Source organism: Cricetulus griseus, chromosome 2 (assembly GCF_003668045.3).
Source record: "Cricetulus griseus strain 17A/GY chromosome 2, alternate assembly CriGri-PICRH-1.0, whole genome shotgun sequence".
In the NCBI taxonomy this organism is placed as follows: Eukaryota; Metazoa; Chordata; class Mammalia; order Rodentia; family Cricetidae; genus Cricetulus; species Cricetulus griseus.
The window spans coordinates 119,630,570-119,652,754 of record NC_048595.1 but is presented as its reverse complement, the minus strand read 5'-3'; the positions used below and the strand labels follow the sequence as shown (position 1 = coordinate 119,652,754).

Here is a 22,185-nt window from a genome sequence, read left to right as displayed (position 1 = left end):
GCAGACAAAGTGTGATTTAGGATCTGGCTTTTGAGAGCGGTTAAAAAAGAGTGTCCATGCAATGATCTGGATTACACTTCCCTAGAGGCCACCAAAAAGAGTGCCCACACAGTGATCTGAATCACACTTCCCTGGAGGCCACAAAAAAGAGTGTCCATGCAGTGCTCTGGATCACACCTCCCTGGAGGCCCAGAAGAATTAGCAAGGAAGCAAAGTTTGGTGGGGAAAAAAGTCCCTAGCACAATTGTTACTTTATTGAGCTTTATATCTCCTTTAAAAAAAGATGTAGGGCCTAGGCCCTATCCCAAAGGATACAATAGACCCTGATGACACCCTATGGAAGGCCTCATCTTCCAGGGGGAGCAGAAAGGATATGTGATAGATAGGGTTTTAGTTGGGGGGGGGGCGGTAAGGGAGGACAGGTGGGAGAAGGGAACTGGGATTGTCATGTAAAACAATGCTGTTTCTAATTCAAATAAAAAAGTTGGAAAAAAAAGTAAAAATAAAAGAAGATGTAACATATCAAGCCTGTTACGTAATTCCCCATTCCTTCATTTATTAGTGGAAAGTTTGGGGAAAAGTAAGTGAACTTAAAAAAAATGAAATAAAAGGAGGACACGACTACTCCTAAAGTATGGAGACGGATTTTGTTATAGATTTAGGGAGAATGCAGGCAGAGTCCAGCCTGAACATGGCCAACAGACTAAACCAGACCATGAGAGGAGAGAGGAGGAGCGAGACCACGTGAGGAGCAGCTGATAAGGTGACCTAGCCAAGAAGCCAAGAGACCAGTGGAGCAAAAATGGCTGAGTTAAGATAGAGATCAAGCTGGGGGAAAGGGAAGCAGAAGCCCAGCCCCTGGAAGGGAGAGGTTTAGGGTAGGGGGTGGGAGGAGAAGTGCCCAGAGGAGCCAAGCTACTGAGTGAGGCTGGGAGAGCTGGGAGAAGCCACAGTGATGATGGAAGGGCTGGCTGATATATTAATAGGCACCTCAGCCATTTGTTCCTAACAAATGAGACCCAACAGTAAGGTGAAGTTCTGGTATATAATTTGTGTTTATTTGTGAATTTGTACAAATACCAAGTAGATTTATAATCTTGATTACAGACAAGCATGTCAAGAGACAGGTTGAATCAACAGAAGGTTGGTGATTTCACTCAGGCTTGTGGTTTCAGCAAGTAAAAGGCAGAAGATATTGAAAATCCTGTGTTTTTTTTTAAAGCAAGGCATTGTTATCAGCCTGGGGCGGGGGTCACAATTTGTGCCCAAAGTCAGGTCCATCCAGTTGCCCTCCTCAATACACCAACTTTTAAAAACGCAAATGAAAAGTGGAAAGCAGAAAATAAGAGAATTATTCAATGTGACCACATTTGAGGGAGGGACAGAAGAGATCCAGCAAACCCTTAAGTCCATCCTTGGGGTCCTGAAGTGAGAAAGTTTAACAGAAAACCTAGGACATACAAAGGTTTCAGTCTCATCCTGTAAAGTGGTCTGGCAAGGGATTAGAACTGTTGGAAATCAAGCTCCCCCCTCTGTCTGGCACCATTCCTATCTCCCAGCATGAGATTCCTGGGGAAAGTCTCTGTTCTTTGGGGTCCATTGTTCCAACTGCAGTATAGTCAGATTGAGTTACTCAATTGAGTGACTCAAGTCTCTTTACAATACCTGCATTTCTGCTAGGCCAGTTACAGCATTTAATCCTGTTTTCTATTTTTAAATATTTTATATGGGAAGGACTTAAAATGGATACACTTGAGATAGTTTAGTTACTATCATTTAAATAAGGTATAGCTTTAAGATTCTTGATAATATTTTGTAAAATTATATATGTCTGACATAGCATTGATCATGTTTTCAAAGGATCCGTTAGTGGTGGAACTTTCAAGCCCTGGACCATTGACTTCAGCCTTGTTCCTGTTTCTTCACAGCATGAAAGAGGCTGAAAAAGGACCACTTTCTCCTAAAGTTCTTTTCAACCAGCTTTGCCAGAAGTGAGTGTGTCTGTATTCTTTTTTTTTTTTTAATTATTATTATTATTATTATTATTATTAATTCAAGTTAGGGAACAGGCTTGTTTCACATGTACTTCCCCTCTCCCTCTCCCTCCCCTCACCCCCATTCCTTCTCCCCCACCTCCAACCTACCCCCCACCCCATCCACCCACCACTCCCCAGGCAGGGTAGGGCCCCCAACCGGGGCTCCACCAAGTCCATCAAATCTTCCTGTGCTGGGCCTAGGCCCCTCCCCATGTGTTCAGAGACAGAGCGAATCCCTTCAAGTGGGATGGGCTCTCGAAGTCCCCCACATACACCAGGGCAAAACGCCAGTCCACCTCCGGAGGCTCCCAGGAGTGCAGGGGCCTCCCCATTGGCATCCATGATCAGGGGGCTGGGTTAGTCCAGTACTGGCCTCCGAAAGAGCTTCTGGGGTCAATCTGCTTTCCCTTTTTCAGGCCAACTGTTTCTGTGGGTTTCTCCAACAAGGTACAGACCCCTTCGTTCTTCATTCCTCCCTCTCTTCAACTAAGTTCCAGATTTCAGCTCAGTGTATTTCTGTGGATGTCTGTCTCTGCTTCCATCAGCCACTGGATGAAGACTCTAGGATAGCATAGAGAGTAGTCATCAATCTCATTCTAGGGGAAGGGTTTCTAGGCCATCCTCTCCTCCACTGCCTGGACTGTCAGATCGTGTCATCCTTATAGGTCTCTGGAGATCTTCCTAGTTCCAGATCACTTCTCGGACCTATAGTGGCTCCCTCTGATATGGTATCTCTCATCCTGCTCTCTCTCCTCTATTCTTTCCCCAACTCAATATATCTGCTCCTCCATTTCTTCTCCTCTACTCTTCATCTTGTACTCTTATTGTGGCAGCACCCTCTCCCCTACCCTCATGCTCTCAATTAGCTCGGGAGTTCATGACACTTCCCATTCCTGGGGTCCATTTATCCCTTAGAGTCATTCATGATTTCTAGTTTCCTTGGGGTAGAGGATTATAGGCTGGTAAACCTTTGCTCTATGTCTAAAAATCATATATGAGTGAGTACATACCATGTTTGTCTTTTTGTGATTGGGTTACCTCACTCAGGATGGTTTCTTCTAGTTCCATCCATTTGCCTGCGAATTTCAAGATTCCATTGCTTTTTTCTGCTGAGTAGTACTCCATTGTATAAATGTACCACATTTTCTCTTTCCATTCTTCAGTTGAGGGGCATCTAGGTTGCTTCCAGGTTCTGGCTATTACAAACAATGCTGCTATGAACATGTTGAACATATGTCCTTGTTGTATGGACATGCAGTATTTGGGTATATACCCAAGAGAGGAATGGCTGGATCTTGAGGTAGATTGATTCCCATTTTTCTGAGCAACTGCCATACTGATTTCCAAAGTGGTCTTACAAGTTCACACTCCCACCAGCAATGGAGGAGTGTTCCTTCTTCTCCACAACCTCTCCAGCATAGGTTGTCATTGGTATTTTTGATTTTAGCCATTCTGACAGGTGTGAGGTGGTATCTCAGAGTTGTTTTGAGTTGCATTTCTCTGATGGCCAAGGATTTTGAGCACTTTCTTAAGTGTCTTTCAGCCATTTCAGATTCCTCTGTTGAAAAATCTCTGTTTAGTTCTGCACCCCACTTTTTAATTTCATTGTATGGTGTTTTGGTGGCTAGCTTCTTGAGCTCCTTGTATATTTTGGAAATCAGTCCTCTGTCAGATGTGGGGCTGGTGAAGATCTTTTCCCATTCTGTGGGTGGTCGTTTTGTCTTACTGACTGTGTCCTTTGCCTTACAGAAGCTTCTCAGTTTCAGGAGGTCCCATTTATTAATTGCAGACCTCAGTGTCTGTGCTTCTGGCGTGATGTTCAGGAATCGTTCTCCTGTGCCAATTTGTTCAAGGGTTGTTCCCACTTTCTCTTCTAGAAGATTCAGTGTGGCTGGGTTTATGGAGAGATCCTTGATCCATTTGCACTTAAGTTTTGTGCATGGTGACAGGTATGGATCTATCTGCAATTTTCTGCATGTCCGAATCCAATTGTGCCAGCACCATTTGTTGAAGATGCTATCTTTTTTCCATTGTATGGATTTAGCACCTTTGTCAAAAATAAGGTGTTCGTAGGTGCGTGGGTTAATATCTGGGTCTTCAATTCGATTCCATTGGTCTATCTGTCTATTCTTGTGCCAATACCAAGCTGTTTTCAGAACTATGGCTCTATAGTAGAGCTTGAAGTCAGGGATGGTGATGCCTCCAGAAGATCTTTTATTGTAAAGAGTTGTTTTGGCTATCCTGGGTTTTTTATTTTTCCATATAAAGTTGAGTATTGTTCTTTCAATGTCTGTGAAAAACTGTGTTGGGATTTTGATGGGGATTGCGTTAAATCTGTAGATTGCTTTTGGTAGGATTGCCATTTTTACTATGTTAATTCTGCCTATCCAAGAGCACGGGAGATCTTTCCACTTTCTGGTATCTTCTTTAATTTCTTTCTTTAAAGTCTCAAAGTTCTTATTGTACAGGTCTTTCACTTTTTTGGTTAGTGTTACCCCCAGATATTTAATGTTGCTTGTGGATATTGTGAAAGGTGATGTTTCCATGATTTCTTTCTCATTGAGTTTATCATCTGTATACAGTAGGGCTACAGATTTTTTTGAGTTAATTTTGTATCCTGCTACCTTGCTGAAGGTGTTTATCAGCTGTAGGAGTTTCCTGGTAGAGTTTTTTGGGTCACTTATGTAGACTATCATGTCATCTGCAAATAGTGAAAGTTTGACTTCGTCCTTTCCAATTTGTATCCCTTTGATCCCCTGTTCTTGTCTTATTGCTCTAGCTAGAACTTCAAGTACAATATTGAAGAGGCATGGAGAGAGTGGACATCCTTGTCTTGTTCCTGATTTTAGAGGAAAGCTTTGAGTTTCTCTCCATTTAGTTTGATGTTGGCTATTGGTTTGGTGTATATCACGTTTATCATGTTTAGATATGTTCCTGTTATTCCTGTTCTCTCCAAGATCTTTATCATGAAGGGATGTTGGATTTTGTCAAAGGCCTTTTCAGCATCTAGTGAGATGATCATGTGGTTTTTCTTTTTCAGTTTGTTTATATGGTGGATTACATTGATGGTTTTTCGTATATTGAACCATCCTTGCATCCCTGGGATGAAGCCCACTTGATCGTGGTGGATGATTTTTCTGATATGTTCTTGGATTCGATTAGCCAATATTTTATTGAGTATTTTAGCATCAATGTTCATGAGGGATATTGGTCTGTAGTTCTCTTTCTTAGTCTTATCTTTGTGTGGATTGGGTATCAAAGTGATTGTAGCCTCATAGAAAGAGTTTGGCAGTGTCCCATCTGCTTCTATTGTGCGGAACAGTTTGAGGAGTATTGGTATTAGCTCCTGTTTGAATTTCTGGTAGAATTCTGCAGTGAAGCCATCTGGTCCTGGGCTTTTTTTGGTTGGGAGGCTTTTGATGACTGCTTCTATTTCATTAGGGGTTATGGGTCGATTTAAACTGTTTATCTGATCTTGATTTAATTTTGGTAAGTGATATTTATCCAGGAAACTGTCCATTTCCATTAGATTTTCGAATTTTGTGGAGTACAGATTTTCAAAGTATGACCTAAAGATTCTCTGGATTTCCACAGTGTCCGTTGTTATATCCCCCTTTTCGTTTCTGATTTTGTTAATTAGTGTGCTCTCTCTCTGCCTTTTGGTTAGTTTGGCTAGAGGTTTGTCTATCTTGTTGATCTTCTCAAAGAACCAACTCTTTGTTTCATTGATTCTTTGTAATGTTTTCCTAGTTTCTACTTTATTGATTTCAGCTCTCAGGTTGATTATTTCCTGGCATCTACTCCTCCTTGGTGAGTTTGCTTCTTTTTGCTCTAGTGCTTTCAGTTGTTCTGTCAATTCTCTAATGTGACTTTTCTCTAGTTTCTTCATGTGGGCACTTAGTGCTATGAACTTCCCTCTTAGCACTGCTTTCAGAGTGTCCCATAAGTTTGGGTATGTTGTGTCTGCATTCTCATTAGATTCTAGGAAGTCTTTAATTTGTTTTTTTATTTCTTCCTCAACCCAGGAATGGTGCAATTGGGTGTTATTCATTTTCCAAAAGTTTGCAGGTTTTCTGCCATTTGTATTGTTGCTGAATTCTAGCTTTAATGCATGGTGGTCTGATAAGATACAGGGGGTTATTTCAATACTTTTGTAACTGTGGAGGTTTGCTTTGTTGCCTACTATGTGGTCAATTTTAGAGAAGGTGCCATGTGGTGCTGAGAAGAAGGTATATTCTTTTGAGTTTGGATGGAATGCTCTATAGATATCCGTTAACCCCAGTTGGGCCATAACTTCTTTCAGGTCTTTTGTTTCTTTGTTAAGTTTCTGTCTGCTGGTCCTGTCTAGTGGTGTAATGGGGGTGTTGAAGTCTCCTACTATAAGTGTGTGTGGTTTTGTGTGTGATTTGAGCTTTAGTAATGTTTCTTTTACAAATGTGGGTGCCTTCATATTTGGGGCATAGATGTTCAAGATTGAGACTTCATCTTGATGGACTTTTCCTGTGATGAGTATGAAATGCCCTTCTTCATCTCTTTTGATTCATTTTAGTTTGAAGTCTAATTTGTTAGATATTAGGATTGCTATGCCAGCTTGTTTTGGGGGCCCATTTGATTGGAAAATCTTTCCCTAACCCTTTACTCTATGGTAATGCCTGTCTTTGAAGTTGGCGTGTGTTTCTTGTATAAAGCAGAAGGATGGATTCTGTCTTTGTATCCATTCTGTTAGCCTGTATCTTTTTATGGGCAGGTTAAGACCATTGACATTGAGAGATATTAATGTCCATTGGTTGTTGTTTGTTGTTTGTTTTGGATTTATTGTTGGTGGTGTCATTGTGTATGGATTTCTCCCTCCTCTTTTCGTGTTTGGAAAAATTGGATTATGTATTTCCTATGTTTTTGTGAGTGTAGTTATCTTTGTTGGGTTAGAGTTTTCTTTCCAGAACTTTCTGTAGTGCTGGATTTGTGGATATGTATTGTTTAATTCTGGTTTTGTCATGGAACATCTTGTTTCCTCCATCTATAGTAATTGAAAGTTTTGCTGGGTACAGTAGTCTGGGTTGGCATCCATGTTCCCTTAGTGTTTGTAGTATATCTATCCAGGACCTTCTGGCTTTCAACGTTTCCATTGAGAAGTCGGGTGTGATTCTGACAGGTCTGCCTTTATATGTTATTTGGCCTTTTTCCTTTGCTGCTCTTAATATTTTCTCTTTATTCTGAAGTTTTGGTGTTTTGATTATTATGTGCCAAGGGGACTTCTTTTTGTGGTCCAGTCTATTTGGTGTTCTATAAGCTTCTTGTACTTTCATAGGCATATCCTTCTGTAGGTTGGGGAAGTTTTCTTCTATGATTTTGTTGAATATGTTTTCTGCACCTTTGAGTTGTATTTCTTCACCTTCTTCTATACCTATTATTCTTAGGTTTGGCCTTTTCACGGTGTCTCATGTTTCCTGGATATTTTGTGTTAAGGATTGTTGGACTTGAGATTTTCTTTGGTCAATGATTGTATATCTTCTAGAGAGTCTTCAAAATCTGAGATTCTCTCTTCCATCTCTGTATTCTATTGGTTATACTCACATCTTTAGTTCGTAATTGTTTATCCAGCCTTTTATTTTCCAGCATCACCTCATTCTGTGTTTTCTTTATTGTTTCTATTTCAGCTTTCATGCATTGAACTGTTTCAAGTGCTTCCTTCACTTGTTTGGTTGTTTTATCTTGGGTTTTTTTAGCTTCTTTAAGAGATTTGTTTATTTCTTGAATTTTTTGGTTTGTCTTTTCCTCCATATCGTGTAATTTTTTGCTTGCTTTTTCTTCTATTTCTTTAAGGGATTTTCTTGTTTCCTCTTTGAAGGTCTCTATCATCTTGCTGAGATAATTTTTGAGGTCCATCTCTTCTTCTTGCACTATGTTGGGCTTTTCAGGTATTGCTGGAGTGGAGTCCCTAGATTCTGGTGGTGTCATATTGGTCTTTCTATTGTTGAGCGAGTTCTTTTTCTGTCTTCTTCCCATATCTTTTTCCAGTGAGTGCAGGTAGGATCTCTCTATCTCCTCTTGTTACTCTGTAGTGTGTGTGGGCCAGGAATTCAATGTCCGAAGCTCAGGATGGTCTTGCCTCTCCTTGTAGCCTCCTCACTCTGAAGGAGTTAGGCCTCCTGGTCTGGTCTGGTCTGGTCTGGTCTGGTCTGGTCTGGTCTGGTCTGCGATGAGTCGACGGAAATTGTGTCTGTATTCTTAATATGAACAACGAGGCCACATAGTCCCAAAATGTTCCCACTTAACAAGGGTTTTATTCTTGCTCTGTTGTTTTGGTTGCTGCCCAGACTGCCAAGACAAAGAAGCAACATCTGTCAGGCCATGTCTGTGTGCCTTATGCAAGTTGTCACCATCCTCTTTAGAAGTAATTGTTCATTCACATTTTATGTATTAGGAAGCAGAGACTCAGAAACTAGGCAGCACACCTAGTATGGGGGCAACAAAACTGAGACCCAAGTCTGTGATGTAATGTTAGGTATGTCTGTCTCTACCAGTAAGTTACAGCTGTTTTGTGTTTTGACAGGCTGAGTTGCTTATACTACCTGCATATAGCGTTTCTGGGGGTGGAGCTGAATGGTCTGGCTGAGGCTAAGCAATTCTTCATGGCTTGGAGCTATCACCCAACTGTTACATGGACAAAGTAGCATAACAAAAAAAAAAAAAAATTCTTTTCTTGGTTTCTCGCATGTGCCAGGCAAGGTCTTCCACCAAGCTGCATTCTCAGACTCTTAGCTTCTTCATTTTACATAAGAGCTTTGAGACAAATAGAGCTTATATGGATTTCTGAAGGTATTAGCATTTGTTTAAAAGCAAAATCTTCATATACTTGGAAATAAACACATGCCATAAAGGGCTTACCAGACTTGATGTCTGCAAGAAAACTAAAGCAGAGAAGCAGACAACTCCATTTCAACAGGCTGATACTGCTTTACTGAAATAGTGAAAGGCCTGGCTGCAACCTTTCCATGCCATGAAAGTTAAACTCCTTTAGAGGGGCCTGAGGAACATACTGCTAATCCCACTGGTGGAGAACAAGATCCCTACCACTCCTCCACCCCAGAGACAGGGTTTCTCTGTGAAACAGTCCTGGCTGTCCTGAAACTCACTCTGTAGACCAGGCTGGCCTCGAACTCACAGCCTCTGCCTCCTGAGTGCTGGGATTAAAGGCATGTGCCACTGCCACTGCCACAATTTTCAAGCCAAATTTGAAACAAGCTTTCATTAAATACTGGCCAGGATGATGGACTCTGGCCGGGTCCATTCCAGAGTTCCCAGAAAAATGGCAATGAGTCATCTTTTGCAGAGGCTTAAAAAGGCAAACCCATAAGCTACTGTATTTCCCATCAGGTCCAGTCAGGAGCAAGCATAAATCCTAACATATTTCTTGCCTGCTGCCTACGTCCAGTCAGGGGCAAGCGTATATCTTAACATACTTGTACTTCCTGCCTGTGTACCACCTGCCTACATCCTATCGAGGACAAGCATACATCCTGGCGTGTATCTTGCCCAAGTACTTCCCACCTACCTGTGATCAAACATATCCAGTGTAGATGGGTCAAACTCATTTAGGGGAGTGAAAACATGTGGCTTCTTATCTTCCATAAACAACAGCCTCCAGCATTTCAGGAAGTATAAGTCCTTGGGCAAGGGTCTTACAGGTTAGAGACATTGTTATTTCATGGATCTCTTAGGCATAGTAATTAAAACTTAAAACATAAGCACAGAGAAACCCTGTCTCTAAAAACAAAACAACAACAAAACAAACTTAAAACATAACGTACCTACATGCATGTATATATCTACCAGGAAGTTACAGCTCTTTTGGGGATTTTGTTATGGGGAATCCACCAGAAATAACTACTCAGACACAGATTGAAAGTCTTTATTTGCTGGCTGGGATGGTACTCCTGTGTATTCAGTACCTCAGTGTAGCCCCACATATTTAGACCAAGTTTGTTTTTGTTTTTGTTTTTGTTTTTTTTCAAGACAGGGTTTCTCTGTGGCTTTGGAGGCTGTCCTGGAACTAGCTCTTGTAGACCAGGCTGGAGTTTTAAAAACTCCAAGGGGTTTTTAAAAGCACAAACCATGTTCTGACTTGCTTGGTAACTACAGAAGCAAGCACTTTAACAGAAACTAAAGTAAGGGGTTATCTGGAGGGGGTTCTGCACAAGAAACTAAGTTACCTGGGGCATTTGACCTTGAGTTCTTAGTTGGGCAATTCTCTATGGGATTCTCCATCAAGGAGGTTATTTTCTAGTTAAACCTAAAATGTCCTCAGCAAGAATACAAGATGGAGAAGACTTTGCAATGTCTTGCCCTGTCACAGTTTGGCAGGATTAGTGACTTGTGCTACCTGGACATATTGTTTCTGGAGGTGGCTCTGAACTGAATGGTCAGTCTGGAGCTAAACAATTCTTTATATGGGGCTATGGCCCAATACAGCCTGACGTAGTTCCTCATGACTCAAGGCTATTATCCAACATATCTCAATTCTGGAAGGGTAGAAAGGGAAAAGGGGAGGAGTCATAGTTTTGGGGCTACTGCTTACTGATAGAGGGGCACATCAATCTCAGTGGTAGAAGGGGCACATTGAGATTGCTTCCAAGTTGGATAATGGCTGGTCAGTTATCTTTGGGCAGTAAAAGCTAGTAGTCTTTGTTGGAGGAACTTGGTGAGATAGCTTGGGAGCTAAATGGGTATGATTCAGTTTCTGGTCCTACATAGTCTGCCTCTGATGGTGAGAACTGGGAACCTGGAAGCCTGGCTATCTTGAGCTTGGTGGGACTAGAGATGTGGACCCTTTTTGAGCATGGAAAGGTGAAGCCAGGACTCATATATGGTCCTATTCATCCTCTCCACTTTTCCTGGTGGTTGGGGCCACTAAAAGATGTGGGATCTCCAGGGGATTTGGATGCAGTTTGGGTAGTTGGGATGAACTCAAGGCCATTGTCTGACTGTATGCAGGAGGGTAAGCAAGGGATGATTTCAGAGAGTAGTGTGTAAACTATAATGTGGACCCTCTTATTTGTGGTTGGGAAGGCCTCAACCCATCCTGAAATGGTATCTACAAATACTAGGAAATACCGAGTCTCCTAACTAGGACCATATGGTAAAATCTAATTGCTAGTCTTGGGAAGATAAGTGAATTCTCATTTGGTGAGATGGAAATTGGGGAGAGCAGAAGTTGGGGTTAGGATTTATGTTCTGACAGGTCTGACAGGACTTGGTTAGTCTTTTTGGAAATAGCCCCTCAGTGGAGATGAGTGGTAATTAACCACAGAGAAAGGAGAGAAGAGTTTGATCAGAAGGGTGACTCAGAGAGTATAGACAAGTCAAGATGCCAGCTATTAGAGAGGCTCCAGTTGTGGCGAAAGAGTGTCTGTGTGTACAAGATGGCCCTGGGGATGGAGGTTTTCTTGTCAAAGTAGAATCAGGATGTGACAGTCTGTTGAGCCATCTGGTCAGCCTTGTGGTTTAGAAGAGAGATAAGTCATTTTTTCTTTTCATGTCACTGCAGTGGAGAATGGCTGCTTGGTTGGAAAGGAGAGCTGCTTCAAGGAGTTTTTGTATTAAAAGGGAGTTAGTAATCGATGTCCCTTTTTGGGTTAGGAAGCCCCTTTCTCTCTGGAATAAGACGTTGAAGTGTATTTAGAGTCAATGTATATATTGACAATAAGCTTGGAAGAAGGTGTGAGAAGCTGGGTAAAAGCAGTTGGTTCTGCCTGTTGGAAGTTGTGTGAGGGGTTAGGGATTTAATTTCTAGTATGTGTGGGCTTGTGAGTGTAGTTGGGTCTCTTGAAGTATATTATATTGTGCTGTGTAAGGTGCTTGTTTTAGGGTACTACCATTTATATACAAATCAGGGACCTTTTGCAGGTGATAATGAAAATATGGGCAGAAGACTTAGAAGAGAAGGCAAGTGTCAGAGAAAGAGCAAAGGGCATCTGCAGGCATGGTGGGCTACTGGGGAGGTGTGTTTTGGGGTTGAGGAGTGAGCATGGTTCATATACACGGTTAGAATCTAATAAATAAGCATGGAAAAGCTGTGCCCTGGATTGGGGTTGGTTAGGAAAGTGTGGTGGCTGATTAGGTCCTTGAGTGAGTGTTCAGTGAGGATCTGTAGGGGGCTGTGAAGTAAGATTTTGTTTGCCTCAGGCAGTACCACCATGGCCATGGTCTGGAGGGAGAGTGGGCAGTCTCTGGTGACCATGTCTAGCTGATTAAGAACTAGGCTGTGGGACGATATATGTTCTTCCCTTTTGGCAGGGTGTTGCAAAGGCTTTCCTTAGCTAGCATTTAAAAAGAGACAGAAATTCTTATTTGGATCTGAAATTGCTGTTATAGAGATGAAGCAATGTGTACATTTCAGTGGTTTTATTGGAAAAAGGATGGATTGAGGGAGGAAAGAGTGACTCCTCTAGGAACCTGTTAGTGGCTTCATTGAGAGGCTAAGCAGCAAGGGAAAAATTGGGAATCCATATTCGAAAGAAATTATAAAAGCCTAATAATGTAAACAGTTTGCCTTTGGTTGGTGGGATGAATAGACAAGGAGTTACTCTTATCTTAGTTTGTGGTGTAGTTCTCCCTTCTAGTGAGATTGAGAGACCCAGATAGGTAACCAATGGTTGGCAGACCTGGGTCTTGTCTCTGGAGACTGTATAGACCTAAGAGGTAAGAGAGTTAAGAAGATGTCTTAGTTAGGGTTTCTATTGCTGCAACAAAACACCATGACCAAACAACAAATTGCCAAGGAAAGGGTTTATTTGGCTTACAGTTCCATGTTACTATTCATCATTGAAGGTAATCAGGGTAGGAACCTGAAGGCAGGAGCTGATGCAAAAGCCGTGGAGGGGTGCTGCTTACTGGCTTGCTCCCCACAGCTTGCTCCCCACAGCTTGCTCAGCCTGCTTTTTTATAGAACCCAGAACTACCAGCCTAGGGGTGTCCCCACCTCCACCTACAATGGGCTGGGCATTCCTCCATCAATCAGTAGTTAAGAAAATGCCTTATAGCTGGATCATATGGATTCATTTTCTCATTTGAGATTCCCTCTATTCAGATAACTAGTTTGAGTGCCAAATTGACATAAGACTAGCCAGCACAGAAGGTTCATTGAGTGTTGGGGATTGGTCTGTGGGAAATGGCTGCTTAAGAGGAGATAATCTACATCCTGGAGAAGGAAACTACAGGCTAAATTTAGGTTGGTGAGGTCTTTTTTTGAGGCCAAAGTAGTGAGAGCTGTCTTAAAATTCCTGGGGGCAAAACCATCCAGGTGAGTACGTATGTAGTGCTGGGTAAGTGTGTGTTTGTGTAGTGCTGGGTGAATAGTAGTTCAGATACTTCAGATGAAGACAAAAGGGGATTGAGAGGATGTGTGTGTAGGATAGTAGAAACAAAAAGTATCTTTTCTGGAGGCAGAGACAGGGGATCGCCCTGAGTTCAAGCTCAAGATGGTCTACAAATCGAGTTTCACAAAGCTTACAGTTTCAGAGATTTAATCCCTATTATCATGGTTGGGAACATGGCAGCATGCAGGCCGACATGGTACTGGAGAAATTGAGAATTCTTCATCTAGATCTGATCTAGATCTGTAGGCATCAGGGAGAGAGAGAGTGCGCCACTGGGCCTGGCTTGGGTTTTGAAACCCCAGAGCCCACCTCAAGTGCAACAAGAGCACATCTACTCCAGCAAGGCCATACCTAGTCCTGTCAAGTAGCACTACTCCCTAATGTCCAAGCATTCAAATATATAAGCCTATGGTGGCCATACCTATTCAAACGAAAATAGGGTACCTTGGACCACGTGACATTTCATTTGAGAATGTTGTCTAGATCTGTAAGAATGTCAAAATTGAAAGTTCTGAACTGGGGCCAGCAAATGGTCATTCATTATCAAGGGAGTACTGTGGCTAGATTTGAGTGGTTAACTTAATGAGTTTGGTGGTCTGGAGCTCTCTGTTACGGATTTTTTTTTTTAAGATTTTATTTACCAAAAAAAAAAAGATTTTATTATGTATACAATGTTCGGCCTGCATGTATGCCTACAGGCTGGATGAGGACACCAGATCTTATTATAGGTGGTTGTGAGCCAGCATGTGGTTGCTGGGAATTGAACTCAGGACCTCTGGGAGAGCAGTCAGTGTTCTTAACCTCTGAGCCATCTCTCCAGCCCCCCTGTTATGGAATTTTTTAAGACTACTTTGAAGATAAGCCAAGAGAGTCTTTTGGGATAATTTAGAGCCCATTTTGAAACCCTGGTTTAAATTTGAAATGGCAAGCAGAGCTGGCTGAGAGTCTTGTTTGGCTGCCTGGGGCATTCTCCAGGATTAGAGATAAGATAAAAATGAAACTGAGCATCTCCATGCTAGTAAGACTTTGGGAACACAAATTAATTACATGGGGAGGTCCCTGGAACCTCCAAGACTTTGTTATATGGAGGAGAGAGAAGATCCTGGACCTTCTGGGGTCTGGTCAGGGTGCTCTGAGTCAGACCCAGGCAGTTACCTTGTCCTGCAGAATTTGGGTGTGTGGATAGCAGTGGTCAAATGGTGAACGGCCTCTCAGCCAAGAGGTGTGTGTGTTTACAGGGTGAGTTGCTTATGCTACCTGGGCATATTGTCTCTGTAAGTGGAACTGAATAGTCAGGCTAGGACTAAGCTTTTCTCACTACGTAGCTCTGGCTGTCCTAAAACTCACTCTGTAGACCAGGCTAGCCTCTAGCTTGAGGAAATCCACCTGCTCCTGTCTCTCTAGTACTGGTATTAAAGGTGTGGGCCACCAATCCTGGTTTGCTAAACAGTTCTTTATAGCTCTGGGCTATTGCCAAATACAGCCTGACACAATTCCTCATGCCCTCATAAATAACATCGCTAAAATATTCACTTTCGTTTTCTGAAACATTGAGATTATGTCAAGTTACCGTATATAACATTACAACTGACAATGCTCTCATGGACTTCATAAACTTGTTCAGTCCAGTTACTGAGGTGTGAAGGAAGAAAGTAGGGACTTGCATTTTATAGTATATGCAGACTTCAAGATTTTTGTTTAAACTTAAAGTAGCCCCAAATATAGAGGGTTTGGCATGTTTCATTTATTCGGCACATACCGTTTCTTTAATGCCCGAAGACCAGAAAAGACTGTGAGAGACTTAGAGATCTGACTGCCTCATAAAGTTAAATAGTTTTAGGGCATTATGCTTTAGAAATTGTTTTAATTTTGGCAAAATAGATTCATTGGTTTTTATTTCTCCTTCTTTTATTAAGACTTATAAAATCCAAAACTATGTTAAAATAGTTGTGTACTCCTAGATAAAAATTCAGATTCCTGTCTACCCTGTTCTTCAGGATTGACTACTACAGGTTTAACACCTCTCACCTGACATGCTTAGGGGTAGGAATGTTTTAGACTTTAGGTTTGTTCAGATTTTGCAACATTTTCATATATTATGAGCCCCCTTGAAGGAAGGGTTCAAGTGCAAACACAAAGTTGACTTACGTTTTATATACCTTGTGAGCACAGCCTACCAGTAATTTTATTAAAAAAAGATTTTATGTTTATTATATGTGTATGAGTGTTTGCCTGCATATATGTATATGCACCACATGTGTTCCTGGTGCCCTTGGAGGCCAAAAGAGGACAGTTGAGATGTTTGTGAGCCTTGGAATATGGGTGCTGAAAGCCAAACTCAGGACTTTTGCAAGAGCAGCAAGTGCTCTTGATGTTGAGCATCTATTGGACATTCTCAGAACATTAATGGGAAAGTTTTGGGCAGTTCTATCAAATGCATTTGAAGTGAAACTAATTCATACTCTTGCTATTTTTTTCTTTAGACTTTTTCATACGTTTTAATTTCTCAGTTCGTAGGCTTGCTTGGTGTTGTTTTTTGCTTATTCATTTTTCCTCATTTTTGTTCCCAGGTCTTCCTCACCTCCTTGCCTCATCTGCCACTCCCACACTTCCTTCCTCATAGTTCTCCACTCTCTGCTTATTAACTTTAAATCTTTAGTTGCTCTCACATAACCCTTCTGGCTGGCCTTGGAGATCAAGTTTCCTAATGTGTCATTTACATTGTGGCCATAACTTGGGTGTGTGGTGTAAAGGCTTGGCTTTAGGTGGTACTCAGGCTGTCTTAGTTCTTTTGTGGCCTTTGGGGAAATTGTCCCGGGCCTTTCTTTAAGGTTTAAGGAACTGTCCCCCATTCTTAAACAGCTTCATTCTAGTCTTTTCTAGCCCCTAAAGGTTGAGCTCGTTCAGGCCCAACATGGCTGTGTTTTGCTTTGCCTATTTTATGTTTGTGGTCTGTAGAATTCACTTGGAACTTGTGTTTTGTTTTCTCTTTATTACTGCTACTACTACTACTATTGTTGTTGTTATTATTGTGTGTGTGTTTATGTATGTGTGCTCATAGCACAGACAGCTTTGTGAAGCCAATTATCTCCTTACACATTTATATGGGTTCTAGGAATCCAACTCAGAATTGGGAATTTATCTGGGTCATCTGGTCCAGTAGCCAGTGCTCTTAACTGCTAAGCTACCTCCCCAGCCCCTGTGTCTTGAAGATTTTAAAAGCCCACTCGAGTGTGTGTGTGTGTGTGTGTGTGTGTGTGTGTGTGTGTGTGTGTGTGTGTGTGTGTGTGTGTATTTATGTGCACTACACGTGTGCTAGTGCCTTCTGAGGCAAGAACGAACAGCACATTGGATCACTGGTGTTGGAGTGACAGGCGACTGTGGGTATGGAAAACTTAAATCTGGTCTTCTGTGAGAACAGAGGCTGTTTTTAACCACTGTGCCATCCTTCCAGCACTTCTGCCTCAAGGCAGCACCACTCTTGTTAAGAGATACAGTTTCCATCTGAAATGCCCTTCAGAGACTCATGGTCCTCAGCTGCTGGCGCTGGTTTGGGGGGTTCTGGAACTTTTGGGATAGAGGGCTGACTTGGTGAATGATTAGTGAGGCCAAGAAGATTGTAGCCAGGCCCTGTGTCTCGGTCCAGTGTCCTTTCTGCTCCCTGGTCCACCAAGATGTAAATAATCTGCATGACACACCCCTACTGCCACCAACCAACCTGATCTGGTTGCCATTTCCTCCCACCATGATGGAATGCACCCTCTGGAACTCTGAGCTCAAATAAAGCTCCCTACTGAAAGGTTCAGGCATTAATGCTGACCTGCTCTACCTCTTTAAGAGACAGACCCGCCCCCCTGACAATGGGTGGGGTGCGCACAGTGCAGTTCGAAGCTACTGTGTAGGGACTCTGCTGGGCATGCACATGCTCTCTCTTTTAAGCCCACAACATTATTCTCCTCCCCCACTCCTCTCTCTGGCGATTGACCATGGCAGCCAGCCATTAACTTTCTCTCTTCCTCTCTCTTCTCTCTTCCTCTCTGTCCTTCTATTTCTCTCCCTCTCACTTTCCCGACTTCTAGTAAGCTATGGTTAATGTATCTCTTGTTCTCATATCTCATCTCTCTCTCCTAATTTAAGCAGAAATCTCACACCTTCCCTTCAGGTGTGCCTGTCACATATATTGTTATGGTGAAGAAAATAATTAATATATTAAGGCACATTTCCTATGAGCGTTTCTCTTATTAAATAGACTGAATGTCTTCATATCTTCATACATTCGGTATCTGTTAACTTTTTTTAAAAGTAAGTTTGAAGGTCTCTTGATATTGGTACCTCAAATAGGCTCCTTCAAATGTCTTATAAGCTATTGGATTATGTTTTCCAGTTCTCAGTAAAATAATAAAAAAAAAACCCCTAGTTTAATTTTTTTCAATGATTATTTAGAAGGCAATAAACAGTCTGTACATGAACGAGATGGAGGTGTAGGAAGCCAGATTCTTTGTTCAGAAGTGATCTCCACCCTGTGTCTGTCTGTCTGCTTGATGACCACCTGGTGAAGGAAGATTCCAGAAGGATTCCTGTTTCTGTCCTAGTTGATTTCACTAGCATCACTTGATATTGACAGCACAAGTCTAGTATGGAATTTCTATGTCTTGTGATGCCAGCTGTGGAGGCTCAAGTAACTTTGGGATTTGTTTCTAGGCTGAGTTTCTCTGACCTACTCCCACAACCATTCTCTAACAGGAAGCTATTTGCAGGTACCTAGTAAAAGACTGAAGCGGTGTTTCCTCTTCGACGTTAACTTCACTGCTGGTTCACTTAGCCTTGTGGCAGGCACATCAGTGCACTGTAGGTTGGATGCTAATTATGAGATAATGAGGAATACTATTTAAAGTACTAGATTCTGGGTCATAAGAGCTGGATTGGTATTTGGTGGCATTTAGTTTGTTCCTTTTCAGTCTTCTCAAGTAGAAAAATGTAGTTCATTTTTACAAAGTCTTTAACAGTGCTGTTTATATCAAATGAGATTTTATATCTGTATATGCATATACATATATTTGTATGTATACACACACACACACCATAGTGAAATTATTGTAAATTTGTTTTGTACTGTGTTAAATGCTATTCTATGTTCTTTTCATAGAATTCACCTTAGATTAGACTGCATACTAGGGTTAACCTTCATTTAAGACAAAACATTCATCTTAACTTTGGAATTTGTTACAGACTTTAAAATTTTTTAATCGCTTATATTCATTGTACAAACAGTTGATTTCATTATGACATTTTCATCATGTTTGTTTTATACAAATTTCCCACCCCTCCTCACTGGCCCCTTGCTTCTTCTCAAATATTCCCCTTTCACTTTCATACCTTATTTTGTTTTATTGAGATTTCCACATCTGAGAAAAACATAAATTATTCTTTCTGAGTCTGGCTAAACTGATTTAATGTTTTGATCTGTTCCATTTATTTATCTGCAAATGATGCAAGGTTTTCTTTATGCTTGTTTAAAAGTCTCTTATGTAGCATGCATTTTCTTTGTCCATTTATGTACTGATGGACGACACAACACCTAAACTAATTCTGTATACTGTGACTTGGCTGTTGTGACTGGTGTTGCATGAATGTGAGTGTACATAACTTGTGTGTGCTGACCTAAATGTTCAGTCAAGAAATGCTGAGTCATATGGTCTCCTTGCTTTTAGTTTCCTGAGGAACCTCTGTATTGATCTCCATAGTGCCTGTGGCACTGTACATTCCCACCAACAGTATATGAGGGCTGTTTTTCCTTCCACATTTTTGCTAGTATTTGTTGGCTTCATGATGTTAGCTATCTGACTGGGGTGCAACCTCAGTATCTAGTTTTGATTTGAATTTCCCTGTGGCTAAGAGTATGGAACTTGTCCCCTATTTTCTTGGCAATCTGAGTACTGTCTGTTCAGTGTTCATTTCTCTATATGTTGCTGGGTTGTTTTCTGTGGGTTTCTTTTTCTCCGAATAGTTTATGGCAAGGATTTTTCTTCATGCTACTGACTTGATTACTTTTCCATGGAAAGTTTAATTTCATGCAATCTCACTTGTGTTTGCTATTTCCTAAGCTATCAGAAGCTGTTCAGAAATTCCACACCTATGTCTATCTAGGAGTGTTTCCCCTGTTTTCTTTTAGTGGTTTCTCATTTCAGGTGTTACATTAAAGTCTTTTATGTATCTTGTGTTGATTTTTAGAGAGTGAAGGATGGCATCTAGTTTTATTCTTCCCCACATGGATACAAAGGTTTCTCAGCACCATTTGCTGGAGTGGGTGTCTTTTTTCCAGCATAAGCCTATGACACCTTTGTTGAAGTGTGTGTTTTGTGTCTGTATTGTCTGTTCTTTTCTGTTGGTCTACATAACTGTTTCTGTGCACTGTCATTTTGTCTTTGTTACTATGGCTCTGTAGAATTTTTTGAAATTGGGTATGATGATAGCCCCAGCACTGTTCTTCTGCAGACTTTAAAAGTTACCAAATCAAGTAAATATTTGCTGTTATTGTCTCTATGTGTAGCACTTGCTATCTCATTCAGTCACACAGGAAATCTAATTATTAAATCTGTAGAAGGAATATATGCACATATTTATCAATGTGCAGTTATACTAGGATACATTCTATAAATGTGTGTGACTGTGTTTCTTCTAAGATAAAAGATGAATGGATATTTATATTAAGATACAGACTGTATTTTAATCTTTTCATTCTTTGAGGTAAAAAGATAAATTACAGAGGCTTGGTTTTGATTGTTGTTTTTCCTTCTGGCTGTATGACATCGCATATTATTTTAATATCCCTTCTGGTCCCTGTAGTCAGACCCTTTGGATGGGACTGCCAGCTCCTCAGTAATGACACAGAATTATAAAAGCTTGGCCAATTGTTTAGGCTCCTTACTGACTAGCTCTTATAACTTAAATTAACCCATTTTTAAAATCCATCTACTTTTTGTCTTGTGGATTTATTGGCTTTACTCTGCACTGCCCAGGCTGCTTCCTCTCCACCTGGCTGGTGACCACTTCCTTCTTCTTTCCAGCATTGACTGAAAATCCTGCCCAGCTATTGGCCACTCAGCTCTTTATTAAATCAATCAGAATGACACATCTTCACAATGCACAAAAAAATTATTCCATAACAGGTCCCTCATTTACAGCTTGAGAACAGAGTGGGGTCATTTGGGGAAAGGGAGTAAAGCATGAAAACTGTCAGTGCTGTGTGACATACCTAATAGAAGGTAAGTACCTGCCCAGTGGGCTCATTTGCACTGGAACAGGAAGAGCATTTTGTCTGTTTATTTGGGAAGAGGTAAACTGACCATTAATTTATTTAAAAGTGATCTTAAGTAAGACTGACGTGTTACTGTCATCTGTGGAATGATTATTCCTTTTTTCTTGCTTGCTTTTGTTTCAAAATCCTAGGGCTCCTCGGTTTAAAGGGTTCCAGCAACAGGACAGTCAGGAGCTTTTGCACCATTTGCTGGATGCAGTGAGGACAGAGGAGACAAAGGTCAGATTTCTTAATGTGTTCTCTTTAAGACAAGGATAATAATCTGGAATAATTTCTGTAATTTTAAAGTATAGTGCCAAGTAATTTTTATCTATATTTTTGCCTTTCTTCAGTAAGATTATTTCTTTTATACTTTGTAACCCTGTTTTCCCTTTTTCTTAATGTCCTTCAGCTCTTAAATCAACTCAAAGTATCTTAGAAACAAAACTCATTGTGGTATATATCTACTGTCCCAGCTACTCAAGAAGCTGAGGCAGGAAGATTGGTGGACCCAGGAGTTTATAGTGAGATCTCGCTCTCAAAAAAAAAAAAAAAAAAAAAAAAAGTCAGGCATGAGTTGCATGCTTTTAATGTCAGTACAAGAGAGACAAAGGCAAGCAGATCTCTCTGAGTTTGAGGCCAGCCTATTCCATATAGTGAGACCCTGTGTTAGAAAAGCTAGAAAGGTTGGGAGATCTTATGTAGATAATATGTAATTTATCAGAGAAGGCACAAAAGATGTCAGATCCACAGCACATATCCTACATTGCTGTGCTTCTGATGTATTCCCTAAAAGTACACACGTTAGAAATGTAATCACTAAAGTCACACGTTAATGGTATTAGGAAATGGAATCTTTGAGGGTAATTAGAGTTAAATAAGGTGTGAGAATGAAGAAGAGGAGAGATCTGAGCAGCACATTTGCACTTGTCATTTCCTAAGATGCCTCCCAGCACCATGTCAAACACCAAGGCTGTCATAAGATTCTCTTCTCTTTCCTCTCTTGACTTTTAAAAGATGGGTCTCCCACTATAGCCCAGAGTGACCTTAAACTTGAGGCTAGTTTCATTTATTTGTTACAGAAACAGAAAATAGACTAACACTAACACTAACACTGTTTTTTCCCTTATAGCAGTCATTGGTGGGGAACATGGGAGGATGGGAGGGCAAGGGAATGGGGGGATGGATATGTAAATATGAGTGCCTCTAAAATTAAAAAAAAAAAACTTTAAAAAAAGAAAGAAAAGGAAACTCTGGAGCCTGGAAGTGGCATATGTCACTCTTGGTCACAACTCATTGGTTAAGTGAAGTCACAGCCTCACCCAAGCAGAGAGATTCAATGTGGAGAATCCTCCTATGCATAAAGGAAATTCTATTTAAAGCTGAGATCTAGAGCAGGGGGGGCCCCATTGCCCATGAATAGGAGTTAGGAGAAGTGTACGTATTTGGGTAAATAGAATAGCAAGAACAAAAA

At 41.1% G+C, this 22,185-nt stretch overlaps 1 protein-coding gene across 5 annotated transcripts in view; it reads left to right on the top strand.

Moving 5' to 3' along the window:
* Nucleotides 1–22,185, top strand: part of Usp45 (ubiquitin specific peptidase 45) — a 72,766-nt gene that overhangs the window by 26,244 nt on the left and 24,337 nt on the right. For all 5 annotated transcript variants that reach the window (XM_027403458.2, XM_027403459.2, XM_027403457.2 and 2 more), the window contains 2 exons: nt 1,861–1,991; nt 20,864–20,951. In XM_027403458.2, the coding sequence (XP_027259259.1) occupies nt 1,861–1,991; nt 20,864–20,951 (219 nt within the window). The remainder of the gene's footprint in view (nt 1–1,860; nt 1,992–20,863; nt 20,952–22,185) is intronic.